General features: G+C 37.9%; 1 protein-coding gene across 4 annotated transcripts in view; it reads left to right on the top strand.

Annotated features, from left to right (window-relative positions):
* Positions 1 to 865: 865 nt before the first annotated feature.
* UBE2E3 (ubiquitin conjugating enzyme E2 E3) overlaps positions 866 to 17,889 on the top strand; it is an 83,244-nt gene continuing 66,220 nt past the window's right edge. The window contains exons 1-3 of one of the 4 annotated variants that reach the window (XM_032407040.1): positions 866 to 1,228; positions 2,268 to 2,486; positions 4,285 to 4,335. In XM_032407040.1, coding sequence (XP_032262931.1) covers positions 2,293 to 2,486; positions 4,285 to 4,335 — 245 coding nt within the window. In that variant the 5' untranslated portion in view covers positions 866 to 1,228; positions 2,268 to 2,292. Of the gene's footprint in view, positions 1,229 to 1,424; positions 1,823 to 2,267; positions 2,487 to 4,284; positions 4,336 to 17,889 lie in introns of those variants that run through there. The other 3 variants (XM_032407049.1, XM_032407058.1, XM_032407030.1) reach the window with 3 other exon arrangements.

The raw sequence follows: 17,889 nt of genomic DNA, 5'->3' as shown, positions 1-17,889 counted from the left end.
CAGGGCTTCTTTTACCAGAACTGTTGTCTAGCATGCACATCAAAATAGCCCCGCAGGAAAGTCAGGTTTGAGCCCCCCTAACTCCCTTCCTTCACTTTAAAAAATCTTGAGCAGGACATTTAAAATAATGTTTCGGATTTTTAAGTTTTTAAAGCATCTGAAGGACTGTTCCCTTTGGAAGCCTGAGGGCCAAAGAAAAGCAGAGATTGGTCCCCTGGTCCCTAAATCCCTTTTTCCTCCTTCTATGCCCTAGACCTCATCTTGCCCCTTTGGCTCCAAGGGGGCAAGAGGCAGCTTTCCTCCGCGGGCGTGCCTGGCCTCGTCCACGACACCCATTAGTTTCCAGCCTTCCAGGGCAGAAGGGGACTCCCGACCACGCGTCCAGGGCCCTTCCCCAGCTTAGGGGCCTCGGGGTCCACGCCGGCCCCAGCGCAGACAGAAAGGATGTGCCCAACCCTAGGGATGACCTCGGCGCGCCCGCCCCGAAAGCACCCCGGCCCCAGCCTGCGGGGCGGGTAGCCCAATGGGCAGCCTCGCTCCGGAGGCGGGCTCAGGCCGGAAGCCACCCCGCGGCACAGCGGCCCCACGAGACGGCGCCCGCGCCCCCGCCCTCTCCGGCACGGGCTCTACGGCCAAGGGCGGCAGGGGCCAGCCCGCTGGGTCCCCGCCGCGCTCTTTGTCCTGGCCGCGCGCGGGCGGACGCGTGCGCCCCCCGGGTGAAAGGAGGCGCGGAGAGAGCGCGCGGGAACGCGCAGGAAGAGCTCGCGCCCGCCGGGCGCCGGGGGCGCGCGCCCCTCCGCCAGGCAAGCAGCGAGCACGCGCGCTGCCGCCGCGCCCGCCCCTCCCCCCGCGCTTGCCTCGGAACTTGCTGACTGCGCGGCCGGGAGGAGCCGAGCCGGGCGGCGGCGGCGGGAGGCCACAGCGCGCGGGGGTCTCCCGCGTCCCCTCCGCCTCGCCGGGAGCTCGCGCCCTCGCCCAGCCGAGCTCCTACCCCCCCTTTTTTCCGAAGGCGCTGGGCGGCGCCACCCTCCGGCCGGAGCCCGGCACTGCACAACCCCCTCCGACTTTCAATGTTCCACACTCCCCGGCCAGAGCCTCCTCGGCTTCTTTTTTTCCCTCCCCCCCCTTTCCCCCCCCCAGCTGCCTCCATTTCCTTAAGGAAGGGTTTTTTTCTCTCTCCCTCCCCCACACCGTAGCGGCGCGCGAGCGGGCCGGGCGGGCGGCCGAGGTAAGGCGGAGGGGCCGGGGGGCCGCGTGGGGGGCGGCCGGGGCGGCGGCGGCGGCGGTGGGGGAGGGGGCGGGGGCGGGCAGCTTTGTTCGCGCCGGGCGCCCGCGCCGCCGGTGTCCGCGAGCCGCGGCGGGGCCGGCCGGGCTGCTCGCATCACTTGGCGCCCGGCGCGGCGAGCGCTGCCCGCGGCCCCCGCGCGGCCCTCCCCACAAAGGGCCGCGGAGCTGCGTGGCCGCCGCCGCCGGCCGCGGCTCGCCTCCGCGGGCGCGGAAATTTGTTGCACTTCTTGGGGCTTTGTTTGTTTGTTTTGCCTGATTTTTTTTTTTCGTTATTTTGGACAAAATGTCGGTCCGTGATGTAAAAATTGAGCGAGGAACCTTGATGGCATTGGGAGCTTTGCAGAAGGTGCAGTTTGGATTCTGCTTTTCCCAGGGTGGCAGCTCGGTCTTGGCCGGATGAATCTTCGCTGCTGGCCGTGGAAACGGCTAGAGCAGCTTGTTAGTTGATTTTTAAATTCCTAAGTGTTGTATTTAAAGGCTTACGTGCACAGAGGAGGAATCGCCACCTTAAATAAGCATATGGGCGATTAACAGGGTATGTTTTCTTCTCGGAAAGGGAATTTGGTAGCTTTGACCAATGTCAGTGTGTAAATATTTAGACGTTATTAGTGACTTTTTAACATTTTGCAGCGAGATCTGTTATTTACAGTGTGTCATATGTTATTAATGCTCGTTGCCTAAGTTCCCTGGCAAATCTGTTTCATGCCTTCTGAGAAAGTAGACAATTGATAGATTGTCCAAGGGATGGAAAAAAATGTGAGTGGGTTTTCTAACTTGAGTTCGGTAAATCCTTGAACGCTGGCGTTTTGAGACACATCACCTCCCCTGTAACCTTGCTATGTGATGAGATAAGTGTGAACACTTTGAAGTGTTTTGCATTAAAATACGATTTTAGGTGAATATTGAGAGAAGAAAATGCCATTGGTTTATTTCTTAGACTTAACATTTCTTTTCTCCCCCCCCCCTTTTCTCTTTAAAAGTTTTCCAAGAAATAACTTCACCAAGATGTCCAGTGATAGGCAAAGGTCCGATGATGAGAGCCCCAGCACCAGCAGTGGTAGTTCAGATGCGGACCAGCGAGACCCAGCCGCTCCAGAGCCTGAAGAACAGGAAGAAAGAAAACCTTCTGCCACCCAGCAGAAGAAAAACACCAAACTCTCTAGCAAAACCACTGCTAAGTTATCCACTAGTGCTAAAAGGTAATGTGTAAAAGGATTAAGACATTATCAGGTTGTCTTCCAAATGGTTGGACACTTTTCTTGGTTTTACATCAGTGGCATTGGTTCAAAAATATTTACTTCGTGATCACTTTTATTTGCACTTGAATTGGTTGTCATTCTTTAGGTGGTATATAAGCCACCTCCCTGGAATTGTACTTTTAAGCGAACTTACTCTGTACTTTGGTAACTTCAGTAAGAGTGTCCTTGAGTAGAGAGCTTGGACTAACATTCTGACAGATTGTTTTAGGAGTTGGCAAGGAAAATTTGGTGAGCCCAAATTAGCTGGTACATTGAGGATGTTCCTTTTTATGAGTCATACTCTTCTTCTTTGAAATTGACACTTCTAGAGATCAGCAGCGCTTCTCCATGAAACTTAATGATTAGAAATGATTATGTTTGCTAGAAAATTTGTAAATTCAAGGCCTTGGCTATATTTGAAAGCAGATTTAAAATTTTGCTCCAAATTTGCTTTCAATTTTACAAACATGACTTTAAGCCATGCATCTCAGGTACTACTTTTTTGTAGTTAACTTATGGTTATGCCTTATATTCTTGTGAATGCAAATAAAACCAAAAAGTAGCCATTTACAATTTTGGGTGGCACGTGGCTATTGAAAACTTTCATTGTGCTTGTGACTCTTCACTCTGAAACTTGTGGATATGCTTGACATGTTAGTACTCAACAGCAGAAGAAACATATTTTGTTGGGTATATATGAAAGGTCATTTGTTTCCTGTTGATTTATATTATCTTTGATGGCAAAAAAAAAAAGATTCTGTCAAGGGGACTCCATTGGTAGTAGTAGGGGAATATCCATGAATTCTATTAATTATACATCAGATATGTCTATAGCATTAGTCAATATTGACATTTTGTTCATTTTTATTGATCACAACTAAAGGAAAAAGAAAATATAAAAACTGTTCAAATATTGTGTTCTGTAGTGATTTAGAAGTAATCTTATTTTTCTATGGACTTTCACTTCTATCAATAACCAAGTATTAATAATTTGAGAATATTTTATTAAATAACAGCAGTCTTTTAAATAATTTAGAGTCCTCCTCAATTTGCTGTAATCCTGTTGAGGAGCATGTTAAACACATCTTAAGTTTTGAAAGCATTTTAAATTTGAATAAAATCAGAGAACTGCTTTTTTCCCTCTTAACTAGGCTATATATCTTATTATTTCTTTCCTTCCAAATTTATTCAATTTTAGTGCTGTACTCAAGGTTAAGGAAAACAATTGGTTAAATAAGAATGTCAGAGTCCTTTAGAAGTTTTTCACTGGTAAAGATGTTTGTAAATTTTAAACTTTTTTTCACATAAAATATTGTCAGAAGCGTTAATGTACTCATGTAATAGCTTGTTAATTCTTACCTCTGTAAAAGTGACTTGAAGTCATTGTCAAATATTCTAGTGCTTTCCCTCCTCCCTTCTTGTCTCATTTGCATATAAGCTTGAAAAGAGAATTTCTTTGGTAAAAAGTGTTTTAAAATAGATTTTACAGCCTTTATTGAGTACTAGTAGAGGACTATTTCTCAAATCAGGTGTGAATGTCATACTTATTTACAGTAGCAAGTGAGAAAAAGAGCTGCAAAGTTTCTGTTAAGGGATTTGGGTTATGCCTCTGAGAACAAAGAGGAAGCAGCCATGTTAGCATTACTGAAGGCAAAGCCAGCCTTGCATTTAACTGCATGGTGGTAGAGGGCAGTGTAATTCCCCGGTTATTCTGTAGACTATATCAAATCCTTTTTGTCTGTTCTCATTTCACTAACAGAATTCAGAAGGAGCTAGCTGAAATAACTCTTGATCCTCCTCCTAACTGCAGGTAAGAAACAAATTTTGTTGTTTTGATTACAAAATGTGGAAAAATATCAAGAGATTAATGCATCGGCTTTGGATATGTGTGCTGCGGAAGAAGCTACATTTGCTTCTCTTCAGCTTTGCAAGTGGATTAAATAAAAATTGTCTAAGGTGAATTAAACAAGTTTGGGGGAAAAAATACTCTTTAGCATGTATCATACATTTTAGATTACTGAATATACTGATTTTATGCTCCTTATTGAGATTAGTGTGAATGGTGCTGATTTTTGTTCTGTTGTAACATTTCTGTAGAGTGTTTATTCAGAAGTACATTGCAGAAACTTCAAAAATTTTGCTAAGCTTTAAAGTTACTGTTTGTGTGCAATCTGAACTGACCTTCCAAATTTAGAAATTGCTGAATGTGGTGTTACAAAATGTAAATGCAGTAAGCAAGAGTATAGTTTCTGTTTGATTTATTCAGTAATGTGCCTTAAGGACAAATTTTATGTGCTAAGCTAATGCTTTTAGTTGTTTTCTAGAGAATGTATTGTTGGAATTATTTACATTTTAATCAAATGTCTTAATTACTTTGGAAAATTCTTAGTAATTTTGGTCCTTGAAATATGTGTATGAAAAGGAGTAAATGAACTGGAATTTGTAGGAGGAATTCATTTCAGTGAAACTCATGTAGAATAATTTAAAATTGTTGGTTGGTGTAAGGTGCATTAAAAGTAACTGGTTGACAATTTAGTTTGTAAAACGTTTTTTCAGTTTGTCTTACTTAGTGCTCTGTTTTCAACAGTGACTATATGGCTTCCAAAATTTGTCAAACTTAGGAAAAGCAGTTTTGTAGATAATTTGCATACAGATATGTGCTCAACAGCGAGAGTGGTGGCTAGGAGTAAGGCAGAGTTATGGCTTGATATGAAAATGTATTCTCGTCTTACCTGTATTTTTGGTATAAGTTGTGTTCACTTGTGATGATCAGACCTATCTCTGAAGTCTACTTGAGATATAATTGGGTTTAATTCAATTGCTTCTTGTGTGTATTAACCAGATCCTTAGATAAGGTGATCTGATCCTGATTTATGTAGTGAATTAACAGTTTGGCTCATATTTATAATCAGCTATTTCAGTTCAAAAGGCAAACATGAATGTAAACTAATTTTAAACAGGTAGTGGTATGTCAGATTTCAAAGGATTAAGAGCTGTGCTGCCCAGTAATGCAGCCTTGAGCCACCTGTGGCTGTTGACCACTTTAGTTGTCCAAAATGAGATGTGCTCTAAGTATAAGATACATATTGAATTTTGGAAACTTAGCATGAGGGAAAGAATGTAAAATACCTTATTGATTTTTAAAAGTATCTATTACATGTTTGAATGATAATATGTTGGATATGTTGAGTTATATAGAATGTTTTAAAATTTTATTTTTTACCATTTTAATGTGGTTATTAGAAAATTTAAAATTATGTATGTGGCTTGTATTACATTTCTGTTGAACAGTGCTGCTTTAGAGAATAAATAAAAGTATTGCTTCCAGCCTTCTCATTGGTATGTCAAATCTGTAGCCATTTAGTGAGGTCAAGTTAAATTTGCTCTCTGGAAGAATCACTTACCTGGCAGAGTGTATTCTGATATTTCCCTTTATAAAAGATATAAAGATCTATCAATTCAAAACTCTTAAATGTTTTAAAATTGCATGTAAGGTCAAATATTTTTAAAGGTTTCTGTTGATTTCTTACAAGTGGCGCAAACTAGTGTATGTGCATAAATCTATAGAGCCCAGTAGACGATGTGTTGAATGCCCTTGGAGCAGGAGTGTAGTGTTGCCGTTGCTGAAGACGTATGCTTTATATGTTTAACCCAGGAATGGTTCTACAAGGGCACTGAGGATTCTTGTAGAGGAAGTAGAATGTTTCTAGGAGGCAGAAAGTTTAACTTGTTTATTTTTCTGTTTATATACCATATTTCATTTCAGTTCAGGAAGTAATGCTTCACATTTAGTGATCAGTGAAATAGCGAACCTGTGGGCTTGGGAACAATAACATGGACTACATGATCTGTGCTTTCCCTGGTCACAACTTGTGATGATTGTAAACTATTGCAAATTACATATTTCAGGTCTTCAGTTCTTTTAGTATTTGAATTTCTTTGTGGCTATGTGACTGAAGAAAAAACAAACAGAAAATATCAGTCTTAACAGGGAACTGGGAGAAGTTGTTGTCTTACTAGTTTGGGGACGGTCTTCTTCATATGCCTGACATGTAAAATAGCCAGATACTTCTGTGTCTTTTATTATAAGTGTTAGAAATTTTTTTGGGTGGAAGATGATCTAGTTCTTGTCCTTGAGCAGGGATTTGGAATATTGACTGTTCAGTGGAGACATTTTAGGATTTTGACAGCTAAGGCTGAATTTGTGTTGTATTTTTACCTTCATATCATATACAATTATGGTGTTCTTGTAATTTGGTGCATGGGTGAGGATTTTAGCTTTACAGTGATTGTACAGTTTAAATTTATTAATTTATGTTATACTTTAAAATGGGATTCTATATTAATAAATTCTAAAATGTGTGAATTCATATTGTTTGAAATCTGTGAAATCTAATACTTTTTTGACTTTGATGTTTGACTTTCATGTGGAGCTAATTAATCAGAATTCCATTATGGTTTTGAAAATAATTTTTACAAGCTTGTCAAAGTATGTGACAGATATAATTCTTCCTCAGGGAAGAAATGTAAAGTATATCTGTGTACATTCAGGAAAAAGTTGATTGAAATACAAGAAAACGCAGCAAAACCAAAATTACTCAGATGAGACTAGGCATTCTCTTAGATCCCTTCCTCCCTTCCTGTGTTTTATTAATAAAATATCCTTTTTCTTATGTTATATATTCCTTTACTGTTATATAGCTGTGTCTAATATGTGTACACTGAGAGTGATCTTAGGATAGACTTAACTGTTGAATTAAGTGTGTGGCTTTAAACAGGTTTGAATATATTTTCATAATAATGATACTTCTTTTCCTGATAGTATGAAAGTTTGATAAAATGTTATTTCCAGTGATTTGACGGCATTTCAGTTTTTAGGTATTGGGAGTTCCTTAGGCCAGAGCATTCTAAACATTAGGGATTTAATATTTATGTAGTGATTTTAATTTTTATTGTTTACATACTGTATTCTAAATTACAGAATAAATAGTTCATACATCAATGAGAATGAAGGGAAGTTGTGTTATGGGCATTTCCCTATCTGTTTTTGGAGAAAGTGATTGACTAGAATTGTTGAGTAATGTGCAATTAAGACATTTATATTCCCTCTGTTTCGCAAAGGGTGCCTTTGTCCTCACAGTAACCACTTATAGAAGTGGCAAACATTTAGGAAGTTGCTGGATTTTTAACTCAACCTCTAATTCTTTCCATATATGAGAAGGCACGAATACACACTCAAACTATTTTTCAATATGTTGAGATTGAATCTGTGTTAAAGTTAAATTCAGGGGCATTTGTAAATAGTTTTTGGCTGTGGGAAAGGCCTTATTGGAGGGAGATGTAGTAGTATTAGGTTATTACGGTATTAATGTGTGTGCTTGCAGAACTTGAAAGGTATTATATTGTAAGTTTTGCTAACCTCCTTCTTTTAAAAACAAAATTAATACAAGAAGTAATTAAGTTCTAAACCAGAAGCTGGCAACTCTTGATTTCCTCATAAGGCTCTCATTGTCTAACTGTGCGTGAACTCTACCTCCTGCGGGTTACTACCACGTGCCACTATTTTCTAGGGTAGACTAGCTTTGCTGCTCATAGGGTGATCTTCAGATCAGCAGTGTCTGCATCACAGGTAAGATTGTTACATTCCCGTACTGCAGAAGTACTAAATCAGAAACTGAATTTCAGCAAGATTCCCAGGTGAATTGTATGTATATTAAGTTTCAGAAACATTGGTCTGGGTTCAAATCCCTGGTCTGCCTCTTATTAGTTTTATGTTATTTTAGATCAGTTAGGTTATTATTTGTTTGTTTCACTTTTCTTAAATGTAAAATAGAGATTAAAATAATCCCCCCCAATAGGTTTATTGTGAGGATTAAATGAGTTAGTATGTTTTAAAGTTTTATAATGGTGTAAATTGGGTCAGTAAAGTGACCACAGCATAATTAAAGGGAGAGAGGCAGTTTAGACACATGCCCTCACTCTTGCTGGCATTTTCTCTAGTGGGTCAGCATCGTACTATAGGAGTAATTTTATTTTAAGCAGTTTAGCGCCTATTTGAGAATACATCAAGCAAAATTTTGTGTTTATATATATATATGTGTGTTTGTATACATATATGTGTCTGTTTACATATATATATGTAAAAGGAGTTCCTTGGAACTTGAGTAAAAAAATTAATCGAGGGCATTGGGCAAAGATAAAGAAATAGTATATCCCTTTTAAAGGAATATGCATGAGGTTAATGATACTTAATTCAATAGAGAATGCTCTGACTCTCTGCAGTAAATTATAATGAAAAATTTTAAAATAAGGGTGAAAGTTACGTTTTCCCTTTTAAATACCCTGTTATAAAAATTTGCAGTTTTACTGAGAATGAGATTATATCAGTATTTGGAAAACTTAGATTCTGAATTGATATAGTTTGCCAGTTATCTACACATAGCAGTTTTTTTCCTTGTCTGTGATTTTGGAAGCTTTTTGTAATAAACAAAAGGTAATAATCAAAATAACATGTGATATCTGCATAACTTAGTTGGTTGCTTATACAGCCCTTTATTTTATTTAATTTTAATTTAATTTGGGGGGGACAGAAGGAGAGGGAGAGAGAGAGAATCTTAATAAGCAGGCTCCACGACCAGGACAGAGCCAACTTGGGGCTCGAACTCACAACCTTGAGATCATGACCTGAGACGAAATAAGAATCGGGATGCTTAACCTACTGAGCCACCCCAGTGCCCCTGCAGTGCTTGATTTTAAAGCCTCCCACATACATACATAGATTGCTTTTTTCTTTTTTATTTACACATGTGATTGCTGTTATTGTTGATATTAGGCAGTGTGTGCTATGTGAAGGAAGATACCCTCTTTTGTAAAACGAAATTATCTCTCTTTAGTCATCTAGTCCTTTTATTTTCAACTCTTCAAAAAAAATTTTAGAACTCCTTTTTTTACAAAAATTAAATCTTAATTGGAAGCTCTCTTTCTAAAAGAGATAAATATAGAACTACTCTCATTGAAGGTGTTTTCCATACCACCCCATTGTGGTCATCTACTGATGGATAGTTCTTATTATTTTATTAATTAAATTTTGGCATCTGCACAGACTCTCAAAAATCCTGAGGATTTTTTTTGAGACTTGGGCATTACTGATAATTTTAAATGATGTTTTATGTTTCATTAAGCTAATACAAGCTTCAACACAGCTGAAACACGTAATACAGTATGATGATGCTGTATACTATAAGTATTGTTGTCTACCTTCTGCAATAGTGTTCCTTTGAAAGGAGGATGGTCTTATACATTTTTGTAACTCTTGCTTTACGCCGTGTTTTGTTTGTGAAGATTTGTTAAATTAATAGATAAATTGAAGTCTGTCAAATTGACAGGAATAGAAATTCCAGGCAAAGCTGACTTTGGATTGGAGAAGATCTATTAAAAATCCCATATAGGGGCACCTGGGATGCTCAGTCGGTTAAGCATCTGCCTTTGGTTCAGGTCATGATCCCACGTTCCTGGAATCAAGCCCCACTTTCCCCCCACCTTGGGTTCCCTGCTCAGCGGGGAGCCTGCTTCTCCCTCTCCCTCTGAGATCTCTCTCTCTGTCTCTCAAATAAATAAATAAAATCTTTTTAAAAAATCCCATATATTCTTTACTTTTTTTCCATAGTTACGATTTTTAGTATGATTATTCAAAGGCATTTAGCTCCTGTTTCTATTATAAAAGGAAATTGATAATTACAATAAGCCTAATTATTTGTCTCATATGTGCCAGCACAGCAGGAGGACCCAGTGCTGTTGTGACTAAAAACTTTTTCCAAAAGAATGACATGATTGAAAACAATATTTTGCCCCCCAAAAGGTCACGTTTTTATTAGGGACCTATTATGTTCAAAGCAGATAATATAGTTAGAAAGTAGGTGAAAACTGTGTGCGTTTACTACCGGTTTTTTTTTGTCAACTTTCTGTAGTTAACCAATTGGTACCTTATTCCCTCCTTGAAAAGAGTTGCTGTAACAACAGATGGATAGATATGTTTAGTTACAAGAAAATCAACAAATCTTTCTTGCTTTGAGTGCAGGGGCATTCGGATTGAGAATGGAGAGCTTGATCTGCCATTCTCATCTTCCCTACAAAGTAGAGATTAAAAACATGATAAAACCGCTTGTAGATTTAGAGAAATAGAAATGATTTTTTTTCTTCCTATACTGCATTTGACAGGGAAGTATATTTGGCATTTTATTAGAATCTAGAAGAAGAAAGTCTCTTTAAACTTTTATTCTTTCTCTTGCCTCTAGATCAGTGGTTCTCAACTGGGGGTGATTTTTGCCACCCTACTCTTACCTACCAGCTCCACCCCCCTCAAAAAAAAAAAAAAAAAAGCCTAAGGAACAGTTGTCAATGCCTGGAGACTTTTTTGCTTTCTCAACTGGGGGGAAGGGGGGTTGCTACTGATATTTAGGGAGTAGAGGTCAGGGATGCTGCTAAATGCCCTGCAGTGTGTAGGACAACCCCTCTACAACAAAGAATCATCTGGACTAAAATGTCAGTAGTGCTCAGATTGAGAAATCCTGCTGTAGATATTTATTGTGATACCTTGCTGCCTGAATTGTTGCATAGTTTTCTTTTTACCATTTTCCTGTCTTATTAGTGATGACTGCTTAGTATATTCTTGTACACCTTCCTCAGAGCTGATGGCTCTACCTCCCACTACTCCCATGCTATGGTTTACATTTCTTGTATATTTTTTGACATGTGTGTATGTTGTTTTTTATGTGAAACCACAGGAATGGCTACCTTGAATACCTGTTAAATTATGGTCTGTTGAGGCCAGAAATGCTTTCGGCAGTATTTTCATTTCTTTTCTGTCTTCTACCAGTTAATTATACCCCTGCATGATCTAGCTTTAGGCTGTTGTATCTGTGTTCTACCAGAAATACTGAGGTACGATGCATCAAGGAGAAATACCATTGGAAAATCATCAAAATTCAGCTGTACATTGAATTACAAACAGGTTAGAAAGCCATGCTCTTGATTTGCTTTTTAGTTTCATCATTAAGACAGTACAGATCTGGATTATTCACTTCTGTTATTGTTCTAAGTCCACAGTCTTTTATTTCCAACCCTTGGGGCCAGATGTGTTTCAGAGTACAGAAAATTTTAGATTTTAGAAAGGGCATATGATGTGTTTGCTGTATCTTATGTAACAACCCCAGTGGGACCTTCAAACACATAATATTTCTCCACCAAAAATGTATGAATATTTATACTAAATGGATAGAGACTACAAGTAGTTTCAGGTTAGTTCATGTTTGGTGTTGCTGCCAAATTATTTTTCTCCAAACTTATTTTAAAAACCTTTGATTTTTAGAGCTTTTGGGGTTCCAGAATTGTGGATAAGCAGTTGTGGTCCTGTTCTGCCTGTGTTACAGTGACAATTGACTGCAGCCACTTCATGAGTGTTTTGAAGTTGGTCTGCTTTCCTTTCTTTTAACCTGTTTCCTAATAGCAGTTTCCACTTTCTCACTTTTTATTTTTGGATAACTGCTTTTGTTGTTGTTGTTATATGACTTGTATGTCTGATTAGAAAAAAACTTAAGACTCTTGATTTTAGAAATCTTTATGCTTAAGGTGAAGCTATGTAAGTATCAATTTCTTTTTAAGTTGTGTATATTGGATTACTTTTCCACTTGGTTACTAAGTATTGTCTTTTAATCATTCCATTTTTTCTAAATATACAGAATTACACCGAAAGCAAGACATCCTTTAATACTTAAACATAGGATTTGCCATTTTTATGTATGCGTTTTGTCCTGCAGCATTTGAGTACAATTGGGCAGTAAAAGGATACATTTAATCTTGCTGTGTTGAGTTAACAAACCAATCTAGAAGGCTCATAACCATAAACATACAAAGGTTTATTTCTCTTTCTCATATGAAGTCCACTGTAGGTCCAGGAGCTCTCCTGGTAGCTCTTTCACGTGTGGACTCAGATCTGTGCTTCTTGCATCTTGTAGCTCTGCCATTTGAAACATGTGTCCAAGCAAGCGAGTTAGAGGGTCATGTGCCAGCTTTTAAGTGCTTTGGTCTGGAAGTAAGACCTGAATTAATAACATGGCCTCAACTAACTGCAAGGTGGCTGGAAAATGTGGGGGAGCATATGGATATTCAGTGCGAAATCAGTTTTTCTGCCACAAAGGATATATACTTCCATGAATAGATGACTTTTACTCTTAATTCAAAAGAGGAAATAATTGAGCATCCAGCCTGACACTGTACTGGGTTCCATAGTATAGTACATATTAATACACTAACGTGTTTAATTCCCCAAAGAACCCTCTAAAGAATCATTCTTGCTAAGATTTCAAAACTGAATCTTAGAGTAGTTGAGAAAATTGCCAAATGTCACATATGTAGTGCATATACATAACAGATGCGGGGCAAAAATCTAGGTTTACTTTTTGACATAAAAGTAAGCACTTCTGCTTTTGTACAGTGCTGCTTGAGAGATCTGGTAAAAACATTCACAGTTGATTATGGGTCTGTAGGTGCGTGCTAAGTGTAAGTACATCTCCCATTTGTTTGTTTATAGTTTATCAAAGGATCCAAAAATACTGTTTGTTGTAGGGTTTTAGGACCTGGCATATAAGGTCCATATGGTGAGTTGGAGAAAGAAGAGTTTCCTTCTTTGGCTTGGGGGGTGCTAGGCTTTCTTACCTTTTTTTTTTTTTTTTTTGAATTTAATTATTATTTTTTATTATCATTTAAGCTTTTTTTTTTTTTCAGGGAACGTTCCCCAGTTGTCAGCTCTCTTGCGTTATTCTCTTCCCCTGTAAGAAAGAAGGTCAGGGACTGAGTATGATCACAACAGAAAAGGCAGATCTTTGTTCTCTGCCTTGTAGTTCTTTGTGTATGGCTTTCCTGTGGGCAGAGGAATATCTTTAAATCTACCTCTCCTTTTTTCTCTGGGGTATTGTGAAGCAGTCCACGTTTATGAATTGCTTTGAAGTTGGAGAAAATCCCTCAGCAGATAAGAATTCCTAGCTTTATGGAGAAAAGCCCCAATCCCATAGGATTTTAGGAGAATTTGAATGCTGATTTCTCAGCAGCATGTGCACTTACTATTTTTTGATACTGGCACTAGATCTCACTTTTTAACAAATTTGGCTTCATGTTAGAGTCCTCTTGATTTTATCTTGTTTTTTATAGTTTCATAGTTCATTTAATCACTGTTTTTCCTAAATTTGTGAATTTATACAGAAATTATTCCCAGATAGTAGTATGGGGATTTGCTTTTCTTACGAGTCTCTTTGGGAAAGGAGCTGGTCCACTTAGCAAAACAGACCTACTTATGTTCTGAGTGACCTGCTTGGTTTATATAGTTTGTTTTAGATTAATGAAACTAATGAGTTTTATGAATCGATCTGTGCCTTGCATTTTGTCTAAAGGCAGTCTTAAAGTTAGATTCTAAAGCTTTGACATTTTTCTCTTTGTTCACATTTCATTGGTTTTATAAGGGTGTGTAGATAAACAGCATAAGCTTATTTATAGCACCTGTTTTGGATGTGATGGTCAGTAAGAAGCGATTAACCTCAAGAATAACAGCAATAGGGCCAAATTTCTAGGATCATTACATTTAAAAAAAATTTCAGTCCCTTCTTGGTCCTGAGCGTATGTTATAATTATTTTAACTTAATGGTTATTTGCAGCAAACAAAACTGAAAGGAATTGTGGTATTTCCATCTTCATTCATTGTCTGTAGTTCAGTCTGCCTCTTTTGGAGGGATTTGAACCAGTTAGGCCCTTCCAGAGTTCCTTTGCTGCTTCACTGTCCCAGCGCAAATACACTTTGTCATTCTGTTTAACTTCTACCTTGTCTGGGGAAAAATAAAGACATCTCTTGTCTGAAATTGCTTTTGGGAGTATAGCTCCACATGTTTTGGTCTGAATGAAAGGCCTAGGGAAACATGAATTTTGTTACCTTTTTATTTTATTTTCCTTTACTTATAAATCATCATGATGATCACCCCCTTTACATCCGCGCCTCTCACTTTTTATAAACAACATTCATTCCCTTTCTGAGGGTGGTTATTTGTAGTTCGTTTTGCCATTTACAATCTTATAGGTCCTTTACAAATGGATCATTTTTTCACATTAAATTTTAGTAGGTCAAGAATCCATTTATTCAGGGTCCCCAAGAGAATCGATCTCAGAAGATTGTGACTACATGTTTTTTATGGCTTCCTATTGCTTTCCTTAGTCTTCTTAATTTAAACAGTAGCAACAACAAAATATAGAGGACACCATAAGGCCTTGGCTTTATGGTTTTATTTTTGTTTCACACTTGTTTCTAAGGGTATTGGTAATATTTGTTGGGTTTGCGATATATATGCTTGTGGTAAATTTACCTGCTCTCACAATGAGAAAAAATCTGGCATTTGATGGGTTTGAACATGAGTTTAGATGCATGTGTTCCATGTGGAATTCAATGGCAGTTTTAACTAGTATACCTTTAGATTTTCTTTATTTTATTTACACCAGTGTCTGTTTAAAATTTTAAAAGACATTTCTGTTATATCTTCCCAGATGCTTAATATCCCCATATCCATTAGAGGACTGTGCCAAGCATTCATTTTGTTCTTTTTTAAAACCCTAAAATAAACATGTTGCAAATGATTGCTTTCCCCTCCTGCTGAGGTTTCTTAGTTTTTTTAAATTAACTTTTTATTATGGACAATTTGAAACATACACGAAAGTAAACAGACTATTAGGAAGAATCCCCATGTAGCCTTCACCCAGTTTCAATAGTTACCAACCCTTGACCAGTCTTGTTTCATCTGTCATTCCATCCATTTCACCCTCCCATTATTACACTGAAGCAAATCTCAGACATCATTTCATCTGCATTTTTAAAGAACAGGTATTTTGCTGTGTATTTTCAAAAAATAGGGACTCCTTTTAACTTAACTACAATAACACACCTACATATTTTAAATCTAAGTTCCTTAATTGTTCAAATTTACAAATGTCTCATGGATGTCCTAGACAATTGTCCTCCCAACCCCCACTCCCCAAACTTATCTGAATCAGTATCCAAAAAAAGTAGACGCACTGAGATTGGTTGGTATGTCTTTTATATCTCTTCTAATCTGTAAATTCTCTCTCTCTTTTTTTTTTCCCATTTTTGCAATTTAATGAAAGAACTGGGTGGTGTTTCTGAGAGTCTGGATTTTGCTTATTGCATTCCTATGGTGTAATTTAATACCTTTCTTTGCGTTCAGTGTTTCCTTTAAATTTGGAAGTTGGATCAAGAGACTTGATCAGGGCGCCTGGGTGGCTCAGTTGGTTAAGCGACTGCCTTCGGCTCAGGTCATGATCCTGGAGTCCCAGGATCGAGTCCCGCATCGGGCTCCCTGCTCAGCTGGGAGTCTGCTTCTCCCTCTGGCCCTCCCCCCTCTCATGTGCTCTCTCTCTCTCAAATAAATAAATAAAATCTTTAAAAAAAAAAAAAAAAAGAGACTTGATCAGATTCAGGTTTGATTCCCTTCCTTCCTTCCTTCCTTCCTTCCTTCCTTCCGACACAACTGCCTCATAGGTAGTGTGCTTTTCTTTCAGTAGACTTGTAAGATCTGATTCTCTTTTTGTGATGTTAGTAACCATTGGAATAGATCTCTAAAGAGAAACTTACCCCATCTTCCATTTGTTTACCCAGTTGGGTAAGTTACCTAGTGAAGGCAGAGTAAGTGTTTAATTGTTTTTCCTGTTTATCAGTTTTATTTTTAGTGCTTTTTCAAAATAATAGTTGGTTTCCTAGTATCCTTTTTAGAATCATTGTGAACTCGTATCTGTTGTGTTTTAGTCCATTGCAGTACTTCTGCATATTGCCATTATAATCCTTATAGACCTTCTTAATTTTAAATAAACTTCAGCTTAAATTGCTTTACCTTAGGGAACTTTAGATGTATAAAAATTGCATGGCCATATTTCGGGGTAAAAAATAATGCAAATACATATATTCAACTTAACCATTGCCCTAGATATTATTTCAAAAACTGAATACTTACTTAAGTATTGTTTTAAACATGTGACATTCTCCTAGCCACCTCATCATTTGTCAAGGGATAATTAGTAAGTCTTAGCATCAGGATGACTGAGATACCTTTATTGGAACTACAGGTCTGTTTTTAAGTTCTGAATTAAAATCAAGGTGGAATGCAAAGACCTTTATCAGAATCAAAATAATTTATCACAAGAAATGAATTTAAAAATCAACCCTATTGTAATGTAAATATACAATATAAGCAGCCTTCCTTATCTACTTACAGTGTTTCTCATTAGGGCCTCCCTTCACATTTTGGGCTAGATTGTACTTTTCCTTGGAAGACATTGAGCATCCTTGGATTCTGCTGCCTAAATGCTAACAGGGCCTGTCCCAGTATCATGGGCACCAGAAACCACCTTCTCCTCCCATTTCCAAATGTCTTAAGGAAGGAAAAGGGGTTAATCATTTCCAGTTACAAATTACTGGTCTAGATTCCACATTGTAATGATAGCAAATCATAATGTAACAAAAAAATGTATAGCATTGCTTCAAATAATGTATAATAATTTTTAGTAAATTTCTAATGTAAAATCTGTCATGACCAAATGTGTGATTTTACTGCCTATGTAATTATCTTCCATGCAAAAAAAATAGATATTTTCTTCCTGTAGCGTTTTACTTTTTACACCTCCCCCAAATTCTGAACTATCATACTAAATTTGAACTTTGTGCATGAGCTTAACATATGTATATACACACTTGCAAATATGTATCTTTGAATATTCTTTTGATCTTTTTATTATTTAGAGGGAAACCTGTGTACCTGGTGGGATTTTTATGCTGGCCCATTGCCTCAAACTGAATTGTTTCATTTTCTTTTATTTCTAATCTCTATTAACCTTTCCTATTTTTCAGAGATTATTTAAAAGCTCTTTTAATTCTGTCATCTTTTCTCTCATTATCTCCTCACTGGCTTCTCATTTATCTTTACTGAGCAATGTACACAGTTACTTCTCCACTTTTCTGTCTTGTATGTATTTCTTTCATCTTTTTGTAATCTGGCTTTTTGTCTTCTATTTTATTTAAAAAATGTCATTTGGCAATCTTAGCTGTCAGTGTTTTCTTCCTGTGGCTTATTTGTAATTTCTTTTTTTTTAAGTGCTCACCTTGTTATGTCTCTTTACTTTTCAACTTCTTTTCTGCAGTTCATGAAGTGTTTCTTTTTTCTCCTAATTACTCTTCTTTAGTATTTAGTATTTCTTCCTATATGTGATACCTGTTCTTTCTTCACCCATGTATCTTTTTTTTTTTTTTAAGATTTATTTA

The sequence above is a fragment of the Phoca vitulina genome, unplaced genomic scaffold (genome assembly GCF_004348235.1).
Source record: "Phoca vitulina isolate PV1807 unplaced genomic scaffold, GSC_HSeal_1.0 scaffold1, whole genome shotgun sequence".
NCBI lineage: Eukaryota > Metazoa > Chordata > Mammalia > Carnivora > Phocidae > Phoca > Phoca vitulina.
This window is presented reverse-complemented; position numbering and strand designations above follow the sequence as displayed.